Source organism: Schistocerca serialis, chromosome 8 (genome assembly GCF_023864345.2).
Source record: "Schistocerca serialis cubense isolate TAMUIC-IGC-003099 chromosome 8, iqSchSeri2.2, whole genome shotgun sequence".
In the NCBI taxonomy this organism is placed as follows: domain Eukaryota; kingdom Metazoa; phylum Arthropoda; class Insecta; order Orthoptera; family Acrididae; genus Schistocerca; species Schistocerca serialis.
In genome coordinates this window covers 508543742-508569322 of record NC_064645.1, presented here as the reverse complement: position 1 = coordinate 508569322, position 25581 = coordinate 508543742, and the positions used below count along the sequence as shown (strand labels likewise).

At 40.0% G+C, this 25581-nt stretch overlaps 1 protein-coding gene across 3 annotated transcripts in view; it reads right to left on the bottom strand.

The window, feature by feature from the left end:
• Positions 1–25581, bottom strand: part of LOC126416628 (autophagy-related protein 16-1-like) — a 113083-nt gene that overhangs the window by 65809 nt on the left and 21693 nt on the right. For all 3 annotated transcript variants that reach the window (XM_050084388.1, XM_050084389.1, XM_050084390.1), the window contains exon 3: positions 6274–6436. In XM_050084388.1, the coding sequence (XP_049940345.1) occupies positions 6274–6436 (163 nt within the window). The remainder of the gene's footprint in view (positions 1–6273; positions 6437–25581) is intronic.

Here is a 25581-nt window from a genome sequence, read left to right as displayed (position 1 = left end):
AAATTTTCATCTCCCTTCACAATCTGAATAATTCCTTTTATTTCATCATACATTTCTTCAATTTCTTCGTCATCTGCAGAGCTAGTTAGCATATAAACTTGTACTACTGTAGTAGGTGTGGGCTTCGTATCTATCTTGGCCACAATAATGCGTTCACTATGCTGTTTGTAGTAGCTTACCCGCATTCCTATTTTCCTATTCATTATTAAACCTACTCCTGCATTACCCCTATTTGATTTTGTGTTTATAAACCTGTAGTCACCTGACCAGAAGTCTTGTTCCTCCTGCCACCGAACTTCACTAATTCCCACTATATCTAACTTCAACCTATCCATTTCCCTTTTTAAATTTTCTAACCTACCTGCCCGATTAAGGGATCTGACATTCCATGCTCCGATCCGTAGAACGCCAGTTTTCTTTCTCCTGATAACGACATCCTCTTGAGTAGTCCCCGCCCGGAGATCCGAATGGGGGACTATTTTACCTCCGGAATATTTTACCCAAGAGAACGCCATCATCATGTAATCTTACAGTAAAGCTGCATGCCCTCGAGAAAAATTACAGCTGCAGTTTCCCCTTGCTTTCAGCCGTTCGCAGTACCAGCACAGCAAGGCCGTTTTGGTTATTGTTACAAGGCCAGATCAGTCAATCATCCAGACTGTTGCCCTTGCAACTACTGAAAAGGCTGCTGCCCCTCTTCAGGAACCACACGTTTGTCTGGCCTCTCAACAGATACCCCTCCGTTGTGGTTGCACCTACGGTACGGCTATCTGTATCGCTGAGGCACACAAGCCTCCCCACCAACGGCAAGGTCCATGGTTCAGATGACAGAAAAACAGATGCTGTACAGTAAGAGTGAAGATAATTGACAACATAGATTTGCCTAAGAGAACTGTAACAGTCTCATCCATAAGGCAATGATAGAAAGGTTATTTTTGATGAAAAAGGTTGGAAAATTTACAATGAATCTGGAAGGCTGCTCATTAAAACTCAACACAAATATCATTTACATTAGATAGATATGGAGTCAAATAACAGGTCAATAAACATATTGAGAAATAACAAATTTAACATAAAATCACTAGACTTACGACATTGTAGAATGATGCAGTCTTGTGATTACACTGTAGAAAAGGTGAAATGAACCCTTGTGATGACTGTTTGGTTGGTAAACTGCCATGAAAACCATTTCCAAAAACTGTATCACAAAACTTGAAGAAATGATCAACCACTTTAGAACTTGTTCATAGTGATATCATGGCACCTACTGATGCTCCAAGTTTGGAAGGTAACATATTTAATGAGTATCATGAATGATGCAAGCAGAGAAACATTGTGCATTTCTTAAAAAAAGTATAAGGATTAAGTATTTGAAGAATTCTAGAAATGGAAAATTCAAGTGAAAAACAAACCAGATAATACTCGAAGAGAATCCACAATGGCAAAGGCCCAGAATTCAGCATGAAGTAACAATGACACCTAAAACATAGCAAAATGGTATATCTGAGTGCCTTAATGGAATATTAATGCCTGTTGTAAAGGTGCCGTTGCTAGGAAGCGATTTACCGAAGAGTTCTTTGGCTGAGATGATGTACACTGTGGTATATGTAAGCAATTATATTACAGACAGTCACAACAACAACAAAAAAACCTTACAAATTGTAGGCAGGTAGAAATCCTAGGGTGTGACATTAATACAAGACAGGATGCGAAGTTTCTGTTCACGTGCCCACAACGCATTGTTCTGAATTTAAGGGCAGAAAATGGCATTTTTATTGGATATTCTCTGTGTGGCTGTGGATACAGGATGTGAATGCCAGAAACAAAACAGGCTGTGGAATCTAGGACTGTATATTCAAAGAATTTTTAGAAATTTTGAATGGCAAATTCTCAGCTGAAAAAAGGGAACATAATGAATTTGTTGCACTGTACAATGAAGAAATATTACTATTTCTGAGTATTAAAGATGAAATGTGAAGTGAAACAAGATTCTAACACTGAAGAGGAATTTTATGATTTCTTAGATCATTAAGAAAATTTGGTTTTGTCTTTATTAAATAAAGGAGCTTGTTGAACAACCCGAAACTTCAAGCAATCAATTCAGGCTAAAAACAGGTACAAAAAACCAAATAATGGTTTCAAGAAAATGTCATCCAATGATACTTCCTTCCAAAGGGAAGGCTTATGTGGAAGAAGCACAAATAGACATAGTGAAAGGAAGTATCATCAAGTAGTTAATTCTGATGAGGCAGTGGAATTGATAGTGGCAATGAATGAATGGATGAAGAAATTAATTCCTTGAAGAATCATGACACTTGGAAACTGGTCAAGCTATCATCTGGTGTAATTACAGTAAAGAATACAGTTTGTGAGAATGAATTTTTAAAACTCATTTAGTTGCAAAGTAGGAGGCATGGACTATAATGGACTACAATGAGATTTACGCTCCTCTTTCAAATTTTGAAATGTCTAATGGTAGCAGCCAGTGTTAAGAAAAATTAGCATACTGATCATTATGGTGTGAATAATGCATATTCTGTAATGCTTATGCACAGAAAGAAGATAGGAAGCAAAAGGTGAAAACTGTTGTAGACCATTGCTTTGAGATCAAGTACATGGGCATGGAGTTGCACATCTTAGGACTTAAATTTGGAAACAGTGAAGACGGAATGATTAGTCATTACAGAGGGACTACATTAATTGGAGGGAGGGGGAAGGGGGAGTATATAACCAACCTGGAGAGTTATTCAAACCATTTTGGCACAACCTGGGAGTACTGTCTCCAGGATGTTACAGGTGAAAAGTTGAAGCACATGACAGGGTCAAAAGTTACTGTATCATTAAGGGGGCTACAGATGACCTGACCTGTCACCCCAACAATGAACATGACAAAGTCGGGTGTGGCACCCACATGGCCTGAAGTAGCACTTGATTTAGTTGTCTAGCTCTTGGCTTCTGCCGAGAACAAATGCACGCATGCAGCATGCCTCTCATTCTACTGAAACAAAAGAAAGTTGGAACTGCTCTGATAGCACTGCTAGAAACTCCTCTCATAAGAAACAGAGTGATGTGGACCAGAAAATGTTACTGAAATGGAAGTATTTTAGTCATATGACATTACTGAGACAACTGGATAGAGAAGAATTTCACAATTATCATAGAATGGACTATGACAGTTTCATTACACTGCTGCACTTGGTGACTGCACAACTGAGCCAGAACAATGCCATGCTGAAGAAAAACTGGTTGCCACTTTATGATTTTTGGTCACTGCAAGAGACAGTGCAGATCTCAAATATACTAGTTGTGCAATCTCTCAATAGTTACTTTAAGAAATAATCTCTAAAACATATGACACAAGGTGCTAAGTTCTGAGGACCTACATATGTCTAAAGAGAACACTTTCTCAGAATGTAAATTACTTATTTAGAATTTATTTTGTGTGTGTACCAAAATTATTAAATACAAGGAATTCTTTCACAGAGTAAGTACTGTTTTCAGATTCTTGCTGTTTTGCTCCAAGCTGTGCAGCAGTACTTCATGTATCTGAAATAATTGGGGGAACTGTTGAACTGCACATACTGCTGAAACAACTGAATGAAACAACACAATGACGATGAATGTGATGGGAGGACATGGGATGGTATCTCTTACATTCATCATCAATTATTTTACAATGGGCTTTCCTAATGTCCCACAAAAATAACTTCAGCTATTAATTTCTCATGTGCTTGTTGCAATACTGCTTGTCAGAAGTATCCCACAAACAATAAGTCTAAGTTCTAGGAACTCAGTAACAACATTTCACTTAAGAGTAAATAATCACAATTCACTTAAGAGTAACAGTGACCACTGTGATGCATGTACGCACAGCCTCCTCACAGTGAAGTCCAAAGCTCAACTGATAAGTGTGTCACATGACGGCGCTACATACGGTCTTATGTGGTCTGGCTATCAGGCGGCACAGCCATCTGACAAGGACCCAACAAGAGATCTGTTAGTCGACAGCTACACACATGCCCCGACAACACATCTGACCTGACCAAATCTGCCAACGGCCTGACCAAATTAGATCGTCTGTAGGTCACTTCAGCTGTTAAGACACAATATCAGACATTATCAGCTATGTCTCACCCAAATGCGAATACCTTTATCACCTGCTGTGTTGTCAAAGGGAATTGACCACTGTGCCAAATTTCTATTCTGACATGTGTTTATCAACATACAAGGGGTACCCAAAAAAATAAACTATTTTTTAAAAGCTATATATTTTCAAATTGTTCGTGAAACAACCCTCTCTCCTTCAAAATACTCTCCATTATAGCTAATATGCTTGTCCCACTGGCGCTTCTACTGTTCAAAACATCTTTAGAAACAGCTCCTCCCTCTTTTTTTTTTCTTGACTTCTTCAATGTTGTCAAACTGGTGTCTTTTCATGCCCCTTTTCATGCGTGGAAATAAGAAAAAGTTGCACGGTGCCAGGTCAGGTGAGAAAGATGCATGGGGCAGAAGAACCATGCCATTTTTAGCCAAAAACTAACAGATGGTTGAGTGTGTGCAGATGCATTTTCGTGGTAGAAGAACCAGTTTCCTGTTTGCCACAAATCTCTTTTTGATGAACACTCTTGCACAGTCTTCTTAAAACTTCCAAATAAAACGTTTCATTGACAGCCTGACCTGGGGAAACAAACTATGAACGAACTATGTCCTTGGCATAAAAAAAAGCAAATCAGCATTGTTTTGATGTTTGATTTGACTTGATGATCACTCATACACTTGAGCTTTTCCCATAGCATCATCTTGGTACGCTATTTTCAACATTAAAACTGTTTCAGCAGCATTTTTACCAAGTAGAAAACAAAATTTTGCAGCTACATGTTGTTCACTTACACCTGCCATCACGAAAAATTAAACAAGAACAAAACAGCGAAGGCATAAGCAATCACTGCAGATGAACAGAACAAGCCAGGCTGACAACACAGATGGCACTGAACTGACGATGAGTTACGCAACACACACATTGCAGCAGAAATTTGTACTAAACGAGGTCCGCCCACAGCATAGTATTCCATTTTTTTTCCCTTTCTTTCTTTCAGTACCCCCCTGGTATTTCATTGCTCTTGAGTCCAATACAGCCTGGACATCACTGCATGTGATAGGTCCAGAGCAGCACGCATGGCTTCAGAGATGGAGTACCCCATACTTGGGGTACCCACAAGCTGTTCAAATGCAATGAATACCATTCGTCTTCCCCGTACTGCATTCAACAGTCTCACAGATGACACGTTCTGATGACATCTCTCTCACATGGCACACTTATCTGTCACATCTGTCCTGACAAAGAGTTCTCTCTCTCTCTCTCTCTCTCTCTCTCTCTCTATCTCTCTATCACGAAACGTAGACCTACTTAAGACACAAAGTTGTTTGATTACACTACTGCCAAGCCATCACTTGGATCTGCTCTACAAGCAAATATCTATGTCTCTCTATTCAAAGCAATTTAAAGCGGTGAAACCAAATAAATATAGTTGTGGGGAAGGTAGATGCCAAGACAATGCTCACTGGGAGACTCTTAAGGAACCGTAATTCATAAACAATGGAGAGTGCTTATAAAATTCTCACTTAGTCAATTTCTGGGATTACTAAATTACATTAACATGGGGAGGGAGGGAGAGAGGGGGGGAGGGAGGGAGGGAGGGAGGGAGGGAGGGAGGGAGGGAGGAGGGAGACGGTTCAAGGATGAGCTGCTTCAGTAACCACCACTTTGTTTAAAGTATAAAATCATCATTAAAATGCTCATCTCCATCATGAGACACTGCAGGATAAATGTGTATTAGTTAATGACTTACTCTTGAATTTTCAAAGCATATATTCCATGATGAATCAAGAAACATATTACAGCCCTCCACACACATAAAAACAAAATGACCTAGCAGTAATATGAGAAATATTTAGTCTTGTGTAGCAATGCAGTGGCAACTGTTCTTGCCACGCATCATCCACAATTGGAATAAAAAGTGAGTAAAATGATTATATTCAGATTATGTACCCTCTACCGCTCACCATACAGTGACTTGTGGAAAATATATACAGAATCTAAGTGATATGTTTACATGTTAAAAAAAGAAAAGAAAATTGGAAAATTCTCAACATGTTGCATTCTAGTATCTTCAGCTAAGTTGAACATGACTATGATTATTGTCAATATAATATAGTCTATTCATGTACTAAGAAATACTAATGGTATAAAAATTTCACACTTTTGTCTCTTACCTGCGTCTTTCGGAGCTTCTCTTCCAGGGATGCACAAGTAAGCTGCAAAGCTTGATGTTCATCTCGCAATAATTGCAGCAAATTTTCCAACTCCTTTATTTTGTTTTGATATAACTGTATATCTAAACGCAGTGTGCTACTTACAGTTAAGCTGTCTTTTAAGCTGAAATGAGAGCGTAAATTTATAATCATTATGTATTCTTCACATATTGTGATACTGTGCATTGTTTGCAAAAAAAGTTCTAAAACTGTCATTAATATATATGATTAATTATATTTTAAAACTATTCACTTATATTTAAAAATGCTTTGACAGTTACCTGTTTCTTATGATGCTGTATGAATAGTAATTACTGCAGTTACTGAAAGAAGCAAACTGGATTGTGTATAAAGTTATGTACATCCAATCAGTGATGTTTTCACAACATTCAAGAAAATGACATTTTATTAGGTGTACCATTTGCAAATTTATTTCCCTGAATTCCAGTGTGTCCTAGTAACCATAAAAATACTCCTTTGCCTGTTTTTAGAGGTAGAGAAGGGAGTCATGGACTATTTTATCTACTTGACAGTTTCACTGTATGGAATGAAGGGCACTCACTCAGTGAGCCAGAGAAGATCTGGAGTTCCTCTAGTACATGAAAATCTTGTCAGCTACAATTTCTACAAACTGCATGGGACTCTCCATCAAATATGGTAAATTCATTTCTAAGTAAACTTTGAAGACAAGCCCAAAACAATCATGAAACAGTACCATTGATGATCATCTACATCTATTCTCTGAAAGATATCATACAGTGTGTGGTGAAGGGTCCATATGTGTGAATATATTCTTGCACTGCATTCATTTAAAAAAATTATTACATACACAGTTAAAAGATATCCAGGAGCACAATCCCACCTGTGTCCCTCTCAGCAGTTGTCACCAAATCTGGGATATGGTAGGTATCTGTCCCACACCAGCAACCAATGGATCTTTGCTTTGCATTGATCCCAAATGGCCTCATTTCTCAGGTCAATTACTGAAAATCAGTTTCACACCAGGGCAAGCAACATTATGGTATGCAAGTCACTCTGAAACTGTGAAGAATCTATGTCCTTATAGACAGTAAGAAGTGGCCACTGAGTTAACCTAAATGCAGGAGCTGTGAATGGAGCTGAGTCTGTGGTTAGCCTGAGCCCATTAAGATCGATAACTTCATTAAGCCTGTGTCACAAATCAGCACACTGTGCATCCATAATAGCCAGGATTGCGCAAAACATTTATAAACTGGAGCAAATTGATTGTCTATCCCTCCTCTCCCCTCTACCTGACATGTGGTTAGGTCACTTTCAGATGTTCTGCGACTTAAGGTCCTAGAGGTGGTCTAACCGCAGCAGCTTCAAATCAAATTTGATGCCATAAAACCTCACAAAAACATCAAAATGTACAATGGTGGCCCTCATTTTCATGTAAAAATATGAAGAGAATGGGTAACGTAAAACACACACACACACACACACACACACACACACACACACACACACACACACACACACGAAATTACAAGATTATCCACAAGCAAGCAACATTACACTGGACTCCTTGTCATGGACATTGTGCTGCCAGCAGAAATGGCACAGAGTGCTACACTCGTTATGATACATCTTTCAGGGACATGAATTTCCTATTCAAATACAGGGTGCAACTAAATTCCCTTTTCAGACTTTGAGGACAGGTTTCTTGCTCAAAAACTAGAAAAAATACCTACAAAGCATGGCCTCTAAAATGCACACCTTAAGAGCTATGAGCACTTGTTTGTCTCCAACACAGTGAAACAACTCTTTTCTACAGCAAGCTCCTTTGCCTTCCATATTCTGGAAGGAAGTAGTATTGATCAAAACAAGAAATTAACAGTCCATTAAACATGGGCTCTAAAATGCGTGCTCTAAGAGTTGTGAGCACTTATTCATCTTCACTATTGTGAAACACATCTCTTTCAATTGACAAGTGTTCGTACCTCCTCTTAACATGCATTTTAGAGTGCATGTGTACTACACAAGTTTTCTTGTTTTAGTGTAAGAAACCTGTCCCTAAAGTCAGTAATAGGATTTAGTTATGCCCTGTATATGTGACAGATCTTCCTCAAGTCATCATCTAGCATTTTATAAGAGAAAGAACCAAATGAATACAGACAACTGATCAAGCATTTCAAGTAAATTATTTCTGTAAGTACTGTTATATACCCTAATTACAAAAAAATCCAAATGGATGTGATCTTTGCAGGAGAGCCTATCACAGAATTGTCTTCAGTCAGGCCAGATTCCCTCCACAAGCATAGACATTGTCATGGTGGTGAAATGGCTCAAATGGCTCTGAGCACTATAAGACTTAACTTCCGACGTCATCAGTCGCCTAGAACTTAGAACTAATTAAACCTAACTAACCTAAGGACATCACACACATCCATGCCCGAGGCAGGATTCGAACCTGCGACCGTAGTGGTCGCTCGGTTCCAGACTGTAGCGCCTAGAACCGCATGGCCACTCCGGCCGGCCGTGGTGGTGAGTTAGTTCGCATGCCTCAACAATACAGTCAGTCAACCATGGGTGCAAATACACTGAAGTGTTATCTATACATCTGGATACTTTATCTGGTGTGCCACTTGGCAACACATTTTAGCTGTCAAAAGAATCTATGGCTCATTGTAGGGGAGCTGCCTGTAATCGGTTGCTGTGAGGCATGCCTGGGGCAGAGTGGTGCAGTGGATGCTTAAGGGCACAAAACTGTTAAGGGCATAGGCACCCATACCACAACGTAAGAAAAAAACAAGTACTTAATAAAAACCTGAGGCAAAAATGCAAAAACCCAATCAAGCAACCTTAAAAGAGGACAACAACATCCCTTGGGAAAATTTCTCGAAACATCATTGAGATAGCGGAGGTCCCTGCATGGGGGATCAAATTTGTTTCGCCATGCTGCTACGGTGAATGAAAAGTAAGACGCGATTGACAGAAGGCGTACCATCTGATAAAACATCTGACAAAGTAGACTGGAAACAGACATAAACAGGTACAAAATGGGCACTGGATCAGGAAGTGGCACAACATCGAGGGTTGAGAGCAGTAGGCACAGAGTGGGGCAGGGTCGCCACTTAAGGGGAGCCGGAACGATCCATCTTCTCCATGTTAATTTTAGCAAATAGAAGGAACATTTTTTCTAAAACCATTAAACATATTGCTGTGAAATTTGGACTACATGTTCAGTGAATATTTCTCTACAAAGTTATACCATGTTAAGAAATATTTATTGGTTTTTGTTTTACAATTTTTTTAAACAGATGCTTATTTTTTCTCTAAAATATTGCACTCTTTCTTCTATAACACTTGAATAATACAATATTTTCTTACAGTCTGTCATAAAAATGAAGGAAAAGAAGTAAACAATATTGTGTATAAATTTCATTGATCACTGTTAGCAGTTTTTGAGAAAATGTTCCCCAAAGATGAAAATTTTAAAGTTACGGGAAAAGGCTTCCAAAGTTTTTTAATACATTCCTGCCCCATACAATGGATTATCAGCATTCTCTTCTTTTTCCAGTGTTAGTTTCCTTTTCACTGGTCTTTTCTTCCCTTTTGCTGCATGTTGTAGGCTTTTGTCTCTTCTTCCTGCACCTCTTAGTCATTCTTCATCAATTAGGCGCATTGTGGAAATGGTGGTGTGTCCTGGTTGGAAACCTAAACATTTCAGCACATCACATTTGATAATGTTTCCTTCATTGTATGTTTCCACTGCATCATAAACTCCAAAATGCAATGTTTTTATCTGTACAAACACTCTTTTGGGAATCCTAATCCAAATTAAATTATTTACACTTTCATTTGGATTTTGTGTTTTCCCATGTAAACACTTTTCCAATAAACTTGGCTGTGATAAATGTCTGAATATGGGCTTAATTACAACATTTGGCAAACTGTTTTTATGGGCATATTCCTTTCCTGATTCGTACTTACAACATGAGTCATCACCTGTGGGGCACAGTGCATGTTGTGGGTGCTCATTTGCTGATTCAGTATAAAAAACAATGCCCATACTGCTCTCTTCATACGCTCAATGCTTCTTGTATTTTGCATATTTGCACAATGCTTCTTGTATTTTGCCTAATTGCACGCCCATGATACCTCTTCAATCTATCAATTTCTTCATCTGTCCATCTTCCTCTTCCTCCAAAGGTCTTATCATCACTAAGCTTCTGGGATCCTAATGTCTGCTTTAGTTTGCGCAAGTGAGACCCCATACGTTTTTGCACATGTCCAATGCACTCCTGTTTCTTAATGTAAATTTCACTGCCATATGGTCTGAGTTCCCCTACAGCTTTATATCCCTTAGAATCACCATCTCCTAGATAGTGTATCGTACATTATACCACTCCTGTCATCTGGAAAAAATTGCTTTCACTCCCTCTACTTCCATCGCTCCACTCGTGCTCTGAAAATTTGCTTCACAACTTTCACTATGTTTGTCCTTGGTATTGCCCTTACATCTACAATGTTTTGAGAGAATAGCAGCATGAATTACTTTGCAGCTGTCTCCACTGGTAGCTGTCACAACTCCATTTAGAGATCTCTTACCTCCATGTTGCCACGATCCATCTAAAGCCACAATTAAATCTCTACAATTCCCATTATCTGTCACAGCTTCAACTGCTTTCTTCCTTATTGCTCGAGCAATATCTTCAGCAGAAGATCCCACCAATTCATTATAAAATCCAAACTTAGTTGGTGGTTTTGGCAAGTTCATAATTGCACATAACCTTGTCCCTGCAGCACTGCCATTGCCAATGTAACACAAGCCATCCACTAGCCTAACATTTATATCATACACCTTCTTTCCACCATTACCACTACGAGGAATACTGTTAGAATTAGAAAACAAAACTTCTGCAGCACATTTGTTACGCATCAATAACATTTTACATGCTAAACCAATGTGTGAAGTTATTTTCAATTCCAGTCCTCTTTCTTTGCAAACTTGGCATAATATGTTATGTTTCAAAATACAAGAAGTTCTATCACATTTATTTGGAGTAGTCGGTGAAACAGTCTGAGCAGCATCTCCCTTCGAAGCAACAAAAGATTTCTTCTTCCACTCATTGTGTCTTTTCTTAAACACTTGATTGCTGAAACGGAGCATACTGATATCCACAAACCAAATACGTAAAACAGGTACGAGCAAAATTCGTCAAATACGCAAAATTGAACAGTTAAACAACAAAAAGCAAACTCCACAAGTCAACACACATGGTATAGCATTTATGTATACCGATATGAACAGTCACTTCTCACAGAGATAAAGCTATACAACGTTGGAAAACAAAACACTGTCTAATTCCGCAAAGATATCCTCTTGCAGACAGCGAGCGGCGCCATCAGAGGTGACGCTACAACCGTTAACGCAGCGCGTCAACTTTGCAGCGATAAAAAACACACTTAGAATTCACTTAGAAGAGTGAAACTTGATTTGTATTGTTCAGAAAACTCCAAATAATTTTATAATAATAAAAAAAAACATTAATTTTGTACTTTTCATCGTTCCGGCTCCCCTTAATAAATGGCAGTGACTGAAACAACAGTGTCCTATATGCAGCCAGGCTAGACTGACCACCTTGTGATGTGAGGGCTGAGAGGAAATCGACCACACTATTGGGAGAGGTACCCATGTAACCAGGAACCCACAGTAAGCAAGTATAGGCAGTCTTGGGTCTGTTGTACTGAAGGGTGGACTGACTACAGCACATGAAGGCTCTAAAGAGCACTGAGAGCATCTGAGAAGAGGACTCAATTTGGAAGCCCATATCGCCACATGTACTGGGTGGGCTGATAAATGGCATAGAGCTCCGCAGCAAAAAATCGAGCATGGGTCAAGAAGCCGATACTGAAAAGGATCACTGCCAAGTACAAAGGCACACAAAACACCATGGTCAGTCTTGCAACCATAATTGTAAACAAAGACGCCGTCCACAAGCTGCGTGCGAAGTGCAAGAAACTTTCTGGGATACACCCGGCCAGGAGTCATGTCCTTAGGAAGCGGATAGAGTCTGAAATGAACACATAACTCAGTACGAAGGCAGAGCAGTGAAGAACTTGCACCCAGGGGGAACTTGGCAGGAAGAGTAGAGCAAAGCTGTCGAAGCAGCAAACCACAGTGAACTCTGGGAGGCAACAGAGAAGATGGGCACAGCCCATATTGACGGTCAAGAGAATGGTCACAAAAGGGAACATAGGATGGGAGACCAGGCATATAAGACAGACAACTCACATAATGATTGAGGAGAGCATCCCACTGATAGGTCAATGTTAAGTCAGCAGCCTCAGCATAAAGACTCTCAATGGGACTAGTATAGAATTTTCAGTGGCTAAATGTATCCCTCATTGGTGGATGGTGTTCAGATGACGTAAGGTAGATGGAGGGGCAGATGAATATACAATACATCCACAATCCAGTTTCAAATGGACTAGGGTCTGGTATAAACAGAGGAGGATGGTCTGATCCACTCCCTACAAGGTGCAGCATAAAACTCGTAGAACACTGAGGGAGCAAGTACAACGAGCTGCCATGTAAGAGACATGGAAAGGCCAACAGAATTTCCTATGAAACATGAGTCCCAAGAATTTTGTTATGTCAACAAATGCAAGAAGGAATAGGCCAAGACATAGGGATGGGGGAAGAAACTCCCAGTGCCACCAGAAGTTCATACAGTCAGTGAGAGAGTAGAAGCCATTGTTGATGCTCCACAAGTAAAGATGTCTAAGTCATCACTGAAGATGCTGCTTAAGTAGATGGATTCGTTGAGAGCTGCAACGGATTGCAAAGTCATAAACAAAAAGAGAGCCTGAGACACCAGGCAGGAGACAATCCATAACAGGGATAATGGTTATGGCAAATAAGATGGCGCTGAGTGCAGAACCCTGAGGCACCCCGTTCTCTTGAATAAAAGTGACTGACAAAGCTGAGCCTACACATACCTTAAAAACATGGCCTTTTAAAAATTCCCAGACAAAAAGGGGCAGGCGAAGCCAGAAGCCTCACTCTCATATGATATGGAGGGGGTGACATGCACCTTCTCCAAATCAAGAAACATGACCACAGTTTGGCACATCTGCAAAAAATAGTTCATAACATGAGTTGACAAGTGACGAGATGATCAACTGCAGAGCGGTGCCTATGGAGATTCCGAGACTCGAGCCACCACACCAGCCGGCCATTAATCATACATTCCATCACCTTTCAGACACTAATGGTGAGGAAAATTTGACAGTAGCTGGAAGTAAGGTGTTTGATCTTACCAGGCTGAAGTATGGGAATGAAAATGGTCTCATGCCAGCAACTGTGAAATGTGCTATCTGTCCAAATGCAATTATACGTATGGAGGAGAACGTGTAGACTGTAGGCCCTCAGGAGATAGGTGTTCCAACATCAGAATGTGAATGCCCTCCGGTCCTGGAATGGACAACTGGGACAAAGAGGGTGCATTTTTAAGCTCACTCATCGTACGAGCCGTACTGTAACATCCACAATTCTGGGAAGAGAGAGATACTGTCCTTGCCTCGCTGCCCATTTCAGAGTGAGGAAGGCAGGATGGTAGTGGGTGGAACTCTAATGTCTGCAAAATGACAGCCCAAGGCGTTGGAGATATCAAGAAGGGCTACAATAACATTGTTCGCTATGGTCAGACCAGGAACTGGGGAATGAACCACAGTTCCTGAAAGCCGATGAAGATTATCCCAAACAATAGAAAAGGGAAGTAAAACCGTTAAAAGAGCTTTGGAAAAAAAAGGCTTTTCTGATCCCTGAAAATGCAATGACACTGTGCACATAGCTGTTTATAACAGTTACAGTTTGCCATCACGGGATGGCATTTAAAACCACGGAGAGCTCGTCTCCATATGGTCGTGACTTGCCTCAGTCCACCAGGGAATGGGGGCACATCGAAGTGAGCAAGAGGTGTGCAGTATGTATCATTCAACAGCAATAAGGACAGCGATTGTAAGGTATTCTACTTGGTCATCAATGCAGGGGAAATAGTGTTCATTGAAAGTAGCCAGAGAGGAGTCGAGCTGCCGGTCAGCTTTGGAAAGCCGCTGGTGGGTTGGATGCACAGATGGGATAGGCTTCAGCAAATGAATGACACACAGGAGATGGTGTGCCAGAGAGAACAGACCACCCGAGATGACAAGCAAGCTGGGCAGTTCAGATAAAAAGTTTCAAGTGGGAAAAGGAATGCACGGAATCAGAAAGAAATGTGGGTGCACCCATGTTCAAACAGATTAGATTGAGCTGGTTGAAGATACCTACTAGGAGAGAGAATATCGGACAGGGGCATGTAGAGTCCCTAAGAGGATGGTGGGTACTGAAGTTGCCGAGCAGCAACAAGGGTGGCAGAAGTTGAGCAATAAGTTTCAAAATGTCTTCCCTGGTGACAGCCGAAAATGAGGGTGAGTAGACAGTGCAAAGAGAGAAGGTGAAACTGGGAAGGGAAAGATGGACAGCAACAGCTTGAAGCTGGGCATGCAAAGATATGGTGTGAGTATAGATGTCATCTCGAATGAACAACATGACTCCCCCATGAACTGGAGTCCCTAACTCAGAGGAAGTGTCAAAACAGAGCAAAGTGTGGGAGGTGAAAGCAACTGTAAGGGGATAATTTTGTTTCCCGGATGCGGAAAACAACTGGACAGAACAATCACAAGAGGCACTGTAATTCTATCCTATTGAATCTGATGCCGCGAACGTTCCATTGGAGAATAACCACATCCGACAATAGACAGGAGATGGGTCAAACAAGGGGAGCAGTCACCACAGTGGCAGCCGAGTGCCAGAATTCGAATAAGAACAGCAACCAGGTTCAGAGGCTGGAGGATACTGGTCCATCAGTTTGACAAAGGTATTCTCCTTTGGTTGCCCAGCAGACTGGTTGTTGACATTGTGTCCCAGAGAAATGGAGGTCGGCTTGGTTGGGGTACCAAGTGGTGACGCCGTTTAAGGAGAACATCGAGGTGGAGAAGGGAAAGATCGTTCCCCTTTGTTTGACTGTTTAGAACCTCGTCATTTGTCAAGACCCAGATGTTGGCTGGTTAGATGTGTGCAGAAAGTCATTGCAGGAATACTCCTTTTTGGATTTCCATGCTTCTATTTGCGAGGCAAGTGATTTCGCTGGCACAGGCGAAGGTTTGTTGGCATGGTGTGCACCTGTACCAGGTGAAGATGAGGCTGTGACCTTGGAGCTAGACGATTTCACAACCGTGGCACTAAACTGGAAGTTGCAAGTTTGCATAGCCATGTCCTTCATAAGTCGGGGTGTAGCAAGAACTGTAGTCCTGCCAGAGGGTGATATACAAGGCTTGCAGCTAGTCAATGTTTTCCAAGCAATGTGAGTAGGAACCTTTTCCTTCACCCAGATCTTGAACGACTCTCATGATCATCCTTGCAGTTTACACAGAGAGGGAAAGTAGGTGGACACACACTCTCATGAGTATCCCTGCTGCAGGTTAAGCATTTAGCTGCTCTTTCAAAAGATTTGCGAATGTGGTTGTAGCTCTGACATTTGTAGCAATGGGATTGAGGATATATGGATCACCCCTCTCAAGCAAGAGGGGATCTCTTTATTTCTTCTCTTGTTTTGCAATCTGCCTCCTTAAATTCATTCTGTTTTTATTTTTGCCTAACTACTATTAACATGCATGAGTATATTCCACATTTCCCTCAGTCTTAAGGAATATAGTACCAGGTCTAATTTGTGCTGTTTTGTGTATGTAATGTATATCCTAATTTATTTTGAGCATTCCTAGTTAATATATTTTGCTACAGGTCATAATAGGGTGAAATCAATAACTGTTTCATGGCTTAGATTCTATCGTTGACTAATAAACGAATACAAATTCTATACTAATTATAAACATTTGGAAGAAGAACAACTAGAATTCTTAAAGTATTTATTTGGCTCTATTCAAAAACATAGTAGCAAAGCCAGCACTTAATTAATTCCAAAGTAATTACCAGGTTTGTCAGAAGTATTGTTTGTATAACCATAGCTGTTAATTTCATTATTTAAACAAATAATTTGACCTAAACTTTGTGGTAGAAGGAACTGTTAAAAAGAAGGAATTGTTTGATATATTCAGTTAATTGAATGAGTTATATTTTAATTGTAATTTCTGTCACTTAAACATTGAACACTATATAGTTTCAGTGCCCATTATTGTTAGGATGTATAATGGACCTATTTTCGGTCCCAAGATACTCAGTCCACGGCCGATTTTCAGACATGAAACATATATTGGTTAGATTAACAACAATGCATCAACTTAACAGTGGAATAAGTGTAACACAAATAGGCCATGTGCTAGAATTATTAATGACAATGTCTGTTTTATTTAATTGAAAAATAGTGTCACATGTACCATATTATTCTGCAAGAACTGTGACCAGTGTGGTTAGGTTTTTATTGCTCATAGATGTTCAAGAGAAAACTATTGTAGCAATAGGCTGACATTGCCTGCAACCTATTAATGATGCTTATCGTCATTTAACAATAGTGAACTGGCCATATAATTGTGTAATATTTGGAGGGGGGGGGGGAGTTGTGAACAGTGAAAGTAAAGAACTATGAAATGCAATTATTGTCGGCTACATCATTCACAGTAGCCAGTGTTGAACTTCCACCCACCCATTTTGCAGCCAGTATAACAATGCAGTACGTCGACACCGAGGACTATCAACGAAGAAATAAAGCAGGTGAACGTCACACTGGGGCAGGAAATTACACGTCACTCAGTCGCCTTTTATGTGTCACACACACAGAACAGCCTTCAGCAACACACAGAAAGAAGGAAGAAGAATAGGAAAAAGAGAGACCTCAAATGACCAAGCAGAGAAAGGGCAAGAAAAGAACAGATAGGGAAATAAGGGTGGGTGGACAGGACAAATCCATACGCAGTTTTACCAAGAACTTTGATTTCTCAAAGAAAGCATACGACTCGGTCCCCAAAGAAGGGAAAAAAATAGCAGAAGGATATACATGCAACACACAAAGGGAAGCAGCACCACAAAGGCTGGGGCCCTGTGGCAGCAAATCACATACTCACCAAAGAGTGATGAGCCCCTTGGGTGGGGGGGAGTCTTTTGTGAATGGTTACATGGCATTACAATGAGTATTAAATGCAAATGGTACATTCCTGTTATCTAAAGTGGCTTGTTAGCTCTAGGACTGTGTTTGACTGTATACCTTCTTCAGGATTGTGGATTTCATACAGGCTGTTCTGAGGTTTCATTTGCCAACTTGTGAGCTTTGGTTTCAATATTGAAATTTGCTGAGGGCGTAGGTGGCACCTCCAGTCTGTAAGAGATGATTATATAACTAGCTAGGTACTGGGCCTTGTGTTTATGAAGTTGTTGCCATTTTGGATGTTGGGCATTAATGTTGTATGGCTCAATAATAAAGTGGTGTCCTGATGTTAGTTTTACCCTGTTGTTTGCTGTATTTAACTGATCTAATATTCTGGGTTACAGTGGTGGCCAGGGAGTAGGAAGCAAAAATTTGTGTGTTGTTGTAGCAAACCTGGCAATTCTTTATAATTTCTAAATTTGCATGGGAACTGTTTCAGCATTGTCTCTAAAGGACGTATTGGCTATAACAGCGAAATCTAATGGTCCCGTCTAAATCATATGTAAATGCTATATTTAAAAAAATGGCTTAGTATGACATCACTTATAGTGATTTATCATTTAAATGACATTTTTATTACATTTTTGGAGAAATATATTGGCTATAACATCCAATGTTCATTTTTTTTGTTATATATTTGGGTATTACTAACAACAATGTAATGTCATTTTTAAACTCTTGTAGATGGTGTATTTCAAATCAGTGTGTGTTAAACAGTCAATGCCACCATTGCTTTAAGGATACTGCAAAAAAGAGGAAAGTATTTGAAAAACACTCAAACATAATAATGTGATTTACAAAATGAGGGAACAAACATCGGCATTGCGAAGGAACTTGGTGCCTCGCACTCAACAATTTCTACAATTCGAAACGGCACAGAGAAAATACAGTCCTCAGTCCTTATCTAACACAATTCCTTGAAACTCAAGTGGGCAAGATCATCTGACAACAAAGATAATGAAGATGTTTTACTTACAAATAACGTGCCGACCAATGGATCTATTCATCAAGCAAAAGCCAATGAATTTATGCACCTGTTGGGAAATCCGAACTTCAATTGTTCTTCGTCTAGGATAGAACATTTCCAACCGCAGCATATTATCTCTGACAAAATTCTTGGTGAAGCTGCCAGTGTACCTGATGGTATAACAGATGAGTGGCTAGCTAAAAGGTGGTCTGTATTGTATGAAGGTTACAAACCAGATGATACATTCAATGCAGATGAAACTGGCTTGTTTTACAGCATGATCCCATACATCACACTGAAATTTGAAGGGGAATCGAGTTCAGGCAGGAAAATGTTGACAAGATCACAGTTATGGTTGCTACATATATGACAGGATGATACAAAGAAAAGTTTTTGGTGATAAGAAAATTGAGAAAAGCTAGGTGTTTCAAAACGTTCACTTCCTACTTGTAGTTTATGAAAACAATGCAAAATCTTGCATGACATCTGCCTTTTTTGAAAACTAGTTGCATAAATGGGACTCTCAGCTGAAATCAAAGAAACGAAAAACTAGTCTCCTGGCCAATAACCACCCTGATTATCCAGTAGTCGACAATCTGCAGCACAATAAGCTTGTGTTTTTACCTCAAGATGTCACTTCAGTTCTACAACTTATGGACCATGGAGTTATAAAATCTCTGAAAATGCAGTACAGGAAACTTGAAGTGATGAACATGCTACATAAAATTTAAGAAGGTAAAGAAACAGTTTTGGATGTTCTTGGTGCAATTTCATTGACATCGAAGAATAAGAAAATCTCACCCAAAAGACAACTGGCAATTGTTTTAAACATGCAGGATTCAGAGACCCTTCTTCTCCATCCCATTGCGAAGGCGACGTATTTTCAGCTACAGCTGATGGTGCTGCTGATGAAGATGCGGATGAAATACCTCTGACAGAATCATACAAGAACCTTGTTCATCTTTGTCGGCTTGTGAAACACAGGATTTAACCCAGGCACACAATGATCTTAGCTGTGTACACCTCAACAAATGAAGAAGAAATTTTAACTGACATCCAAAGGCAACATGTGATTGACAAATATGAAACTGAACAAGAAGAATAGTTTGTTGTGCCATCACTTAACAAAGCCCTAAGTGCAGTGAAAACTTTACAAAAAGCATTTATTTTCAAGGAAGAGTTTAATACAAATGATGAGGCTTTAACACGAATGCATCAACAGATGTAAATTGCGTATGCACACCTTAAATGCAAAAAGCAAATGAAGTTAACTGATTCCCTTAAGTAGGACAGTGTACTGCAGTATGTGTTACTGTAGTGCGTTTTAAAGTTAAAACAGCTGGTTGCAAAAACTAAACAGCACCATCTTTGATTTGTTTGTAGAAAAAATTAAATTCCAATTTTTGTTGTGCCTATCTGCGACTCAGCACCTCTGCTATATGGTGAGTAGCAACTTTGCTTATATAATACTGTTAAATTCCAATGTGTGGTATTTTCTCCAACGTACAGAAATGGAGGAATAGAGTATTCGTCATTGATGTTTTGTGGTTATATGTGTAGAATACTTTCAATTTGTTACCTAATGCACATCACATTTGTAAAACATTTTACAGAAAAGCATAGGAAAAATTGTAGGCTTTTGTGTAATTTATGTATAGTATACTGTATCTTCATTTTGATACTGTCGATTAGTTTTTGTAACACAGTAACTGGAATGAAGTTGTATCATTCACAACTATTATACTATAAAGCATTTACAGTCAAATTTAAACATGCACAACATTTTATCTCATTCATTATCAAAGGCTGTGTTCAACATTATTCAACAATTTACATTGTTGCTGATTTTTTCTTCACTTATAAAAAGTTCTTTCATTTTGATGGTATATTATTGCTGTAAGTACTGCATAAACATAAGATAAATTCCTCTTCAGTCCCCCTCCACAAATGCTGTATTGTTAATACTGTAGGCTTACTGTATTTCCACTACTTTCTGAAGTTTTCACTCTATTGCAGCCTAAAATTTACAGTTACCAATTTTTCATCAAAAACCACAGCACAATTCCAGTTTATGCAACTATCACCCATAACTACCATAAACTGTCGGTCCATTTGACATCATTTTAACCGGTTTTGACTTTATGTCAATCTCCTTCCTCCACCCCTCTGCCCATCTCCTCCTCTTCACTCTCTTTGCCCATCACCTCCTCCTCTCTCTCTCTCTCTCTCCATCTCCTCCTCCTCCTCCTCCTCCTCCTCTCAACCTCTCTCTGTCCATCTCCTCCTTCTCCCCTCTCAATCCATCCCCCCCCCCCCTTTTCTCTGTCCTCATCCTCTTCCCACCCTCTCTAATCTTGAGCTTTGTTTATTGTTATAGCAAATTAAAATTCCATAGTAGTATTTTAATCAAAAGCTGTTACAAATACAACATTTCTGTTTTCTGTGAAAACCATTGCAAGAAAGAAAACAAAACTGTACCATTTACAGAAAAGCAAAGCACATTTTTCTTTCTTGCAGTCAGTTCTAACAGAAAAACTGTACATCGCTGTTTAAAAAAAATATATAGCCTATCTCCATTTGAATATTTATTACTGTGTCCGTAAAAATATGAAGGAAATTAGTCAATAACTTAGATCTATGCTAACACTGTTTCCTTAGTACATAATATATACACTTATTTATAAATAACATACATTAAAAATATGTATCTGAATGTTTATTAGAGTAATTCATAAAAATTTGAAGTAAATCAGTCAAGAAGTTCTTGAGATTTTTGGTTACAACACAGTGAAGAACTTTCGTACAGTAAAATTTTGAACAAACAACATTTACATTTTTATTTATACAGATTTTAAGAAGCATCGTTAAGTGATTAGTAGTTCGATATTTTAAAGTTACTTCGTATCTATGACATTGCTTTGGGGTTTTAGAATGTAAGAGGTGCTTCTCACAATAGTAACCTAATAGGCTTTAATTTAAAGTTATTTCACTGACATACTCGTTGATCTGACTGCGTTTTGTTTTAAGGCATATCCTTGCATATGTAACAATTATTTATGGAGTAAGGTTTGTGGATTTGTTAATGTACTCTAAAGAATTAACTTCAAAGTGAAACTGGTTTAAAATATCCACATTTGGAGTGGAGTTGGGAGGAAGTTAACAGGGCTACAAATGCAAGTTGGTTTGGTAAGAAGTGCAAACTACTGTCTTGGCCAGTGCTAATATCGTTTGTTTTTCAGATGACCATTCTTATATAACCTGTGGAAGACGTCATATAACACTAACCAACATGGCTTTGCTATACTTGTGCTGTGAACTGCTGACAGCAAGGAGAAATTACAGTTGTTATAGTTTATGAAACTACACAGTTCTACTGCACGGTTCAATGATGATAACATCTGCCTGTGTAAAATTTTCGAGAGTTAAAGTACTCCCACATTCAAATCTTCACGGGGGGACTACTCAGAAGGATGTTGTCCCAGGTAACATAAATCTGGTGTTCTGTGAGGAGGAGTGTGGAATGCTGGATCCCACAGTTGTGTAAGCAAGTTGGAGAATTTAAAATAAAATAGGTAAGGAAAGGTATTGTAATGTTGTACAAACAATTTTGGAGTTCCCACTAACCAGCTTCTAATTAGCTTCCACATAAAGGCAAATACATGCTGAAGGACACTGTAATCTGAACAAGCACATGAAATCATGTGTTACATAAATGCAAAGTTTAACAGTAAAGTGTTCTTTAGTGACTAAAAACATTAGAGCTGCTGAGGGCCCAGAGTGCCAGCTTATATACCGCAGATTTCACAGGGCACAGTACTTGCTATGCCATCTGTGGTGAGTATGGCAGTCTCTTTAAACAGGCCATGCGGGTGTGCTCTATTTAATTATGCACACTAACTGTACAGGGTTACAACAAGGTGGTTAGCTATACTGTGAATGAGTGAAACGCAGTGGCAGGAAGATTACAATTCTGGTTAGGTAACCACAGACCTTGCTGTCAGTGTGGTGGCTTTCGTGTCTGAGCTGTCTACATGTACATACTCCACGAGCCACCGTACCGTGCGTGGCAGAGGGTACCCTGTACCACTACTAGTCATTTCCCCTTCTGTTCCACTCACAAATAGGGTGAGGGAAAACGACTGTACGTACGCCTCTGTGTGAGCCCTTGTAGTCCTTACATGCAGTGTATGTTGGCGGCAGTAGAATTGTTCAGCAGTCAGCTTCAAACAACGATTTTCTAAATTTTCTCAATACCGTTTCTCGAAAAGAATGTCACCTTCCCTCCAAGGATTCCCATTTGAGTTTCCAAAGTGTGTCTGTAACACTTACATGTTGTTCAAACCTACCAGAAACAAATCTAGCAGCCCACCTCCGAACTGCTTCAATGTTTTCCTTCAATTTGACTTGGTACAGATCCCAAACACTCGAGCAGTACTCAAGAATAGGTCACACCAGCTAGATGTGGTCTCCTTTACAGATGAATCACTCTTTCCTAAAATTCTCCCAATAAACCGAAATCGACAATTTGCCTTGTGTACCATAATTTTCACATGCTTATTCCACCTCATATCACTTTGCTTTGTTACACCCAGAAATTTAAATGACTTGACTGTGTCAAGCAGGACACTAGTAATATTGTATCCTAACATTACAGGTTTATTCTTCCTACTCCTCCGCGTTAATGTACATTTTTCCAGCAATACAGACAGCAATACCATAGGTACAACCACAATGGAAGGTTATCTGTTGACAGGCCAGACTAACATGTGGTTCCTGAAGAGAAGAGCTACCTTTTCAGTAGTTGCAGCGGCAACAGTCTGGATGACTGACTGATCAGGCCTTGTAAAATCAACCAAAACAGCCCTGCTGTGTAGGTACTGGGAACAGCTGATAGCAAGGGGAAACTACAGCCATAATTTTCCCTAAAGACATGCAGCTCCACTGTATGGTTAATTGATGATAATGTCCTCTTGGGTAAAATATTCCAAGACAAAATAGTGTCCCATTTGTGTCTCCAACCAGCTTTCTACGGATCAGAGCATTGAATGTTGGCTCCCTTAATCGGGCAGGTAGGTTAGGAAATTTAAAAATGGAAATGGATACGTTGAAGTTAGATATAGTGAAGTTAGATGGCAGGAGGAACAGGAGATCTGATCATGCGAATACAGAGTTATAAATAGAAAGTCAAGTAGGGGTAATGCAGGAGTGGGCTTAATGATGAAAAAGAAAATAGGAGTGTGGATAAGCTACTGCGAACAGCATAGTGAATACATCATCGTAACCAAGACAGACACGAAGCCCACATCTGCCACAGTAGTACAAGTTTATGTGCCAACTAGCTCCGCAGATGATAAAGAGACTGAAGAAATGTACAATGAGATAAAAAAATTATTCAGGTAGTTGAAGAAGATGAAAATAAAATTGTGATGGGGGACTGGGCTTCAGTAGTAATAGAAGGAAAAATAGCACAAGTGACTAGAACAAGGGAAAGGAACAAAGTAGAAGATGAGTGGATAGCTTTAAGAGATGAAATGGTATGCATACTAGAAATCCGTGGATAACAAGAGATACTGAATTTAATTTATGATAGGAAGAAATTTTAAAATGCAGCAAATGAAGCAGGCAAAAGTGAATATAAATGTTTAAAAAAGTATATCTAAAAACAAAGATAATGTAACTTACCAAACGAAAGCGTTGGCATGTTGATAGACACACAAACAAACACAAACATACACACAAAATTCAAGCTTTCACAATCAACGGTAGCTTCATCAGGAAAGAGGGGAGGAGAGGGAAAGACGAAAGGATGTGGGTTTTAAGGGAGAGGGTAAGGAGTCATTCCAATTCCGGGAGCGGAAAGACTTACCTTAGGGGGAAAAAAGGACAGGTATACACTTGTGCGCGCGCGCGCACACACACACACACACACACACACACACACACACACACACACACAAGCAGACATTTGTAAAGGCAAAGAGTTTGGGCAGAGATGTCAGTCGAAGCGGAAGTACAGAGGCAAAGATGTTGTTGAATGACAGGTGAGGTATGAGCGGCGGCAACTTGAAATTAGCGGAGGTTGAGGCCTGGTGGGTAACGGGAAGAGAAGATATACTGAAGGGCAAGTTCCCATCTCCGGAGTTCGGATAGGTTGGTGTTAGTGGGAAGTATCCAGATAACCCGGACGGTGTAACACTGTGCCAAGATGTGCTGGCCGTGCACCAAGGCATGTTTAGCCACAGGGTGATCCTCATTACCAACAAACACTGTCTGCCTGTGTCCATTCATGCGAATGGACAGTTTGTTGCTGGTCATTCCCACATAGAAAGCTTCACAGTGTAGGCAGGTCAGTTGGTAAATCACGTGGGTGCTTTCACACGTGGCTCTGCCTTTGATCGTGTACACCTTCCGGGTTACAGGACTGGAGTAGATGGTGGTGGGAGGGTGCATGGGACAGGTTTTACACCGGGGGCAGTTACAAGGGTAGGAGCCAGAGGGTAGGGAAGGTGGTTTGGGGATTTCATAGGGATGAACCAAGAGGTTACAAAGGTTAGTTGGACAGCGGAAAGACACTCTTGGTGGAGTGGGGAGGATTTCATGAAGGATGGATCTCATTTCAGGGCAGGATTTGAGGAAGTCGTATCCCTGCTGGAGAGCCACATTCAGAGTCTGATCCAGTCCCGGAAAGTATCCTGTCACAAGTGGGGCACTTTTGGGGTTCTTCTGTGGGAGGTTCTGGGTTTGAGGGGATGAAGAAGTGGCTCTGGTAATTTGCTTCTGCACCAGGTTGGGAGGGTAGTTGCAGGATGCGAAATCTGTTTTCAGATTGTTGGTGTAATGGTTCAGGGATTCTGGACTGGAGCAGATTCGTTTGCCACGAAGACCTAGGCTGTAGGGAAGGGGCCGTTTGATGTGGAATGGGTGGCAGCTGTCATAATGGAGGTACTGTTGCTTGTTGGTGGGTTTGATGTGGACGGATGTGTGAAGCTGGCCATTGGACAGATGGAGGTCAACGTCAAGGAAAGTGGCATGGGATTTGGAGTAGGACCAGGTGAATCTGATGGAACCAAAGGAGTTGAGGTTGGAGAGGAAATTCTGGAGTTGTTCTTCACTGTGAGTCCAGATCATGAAGATGTC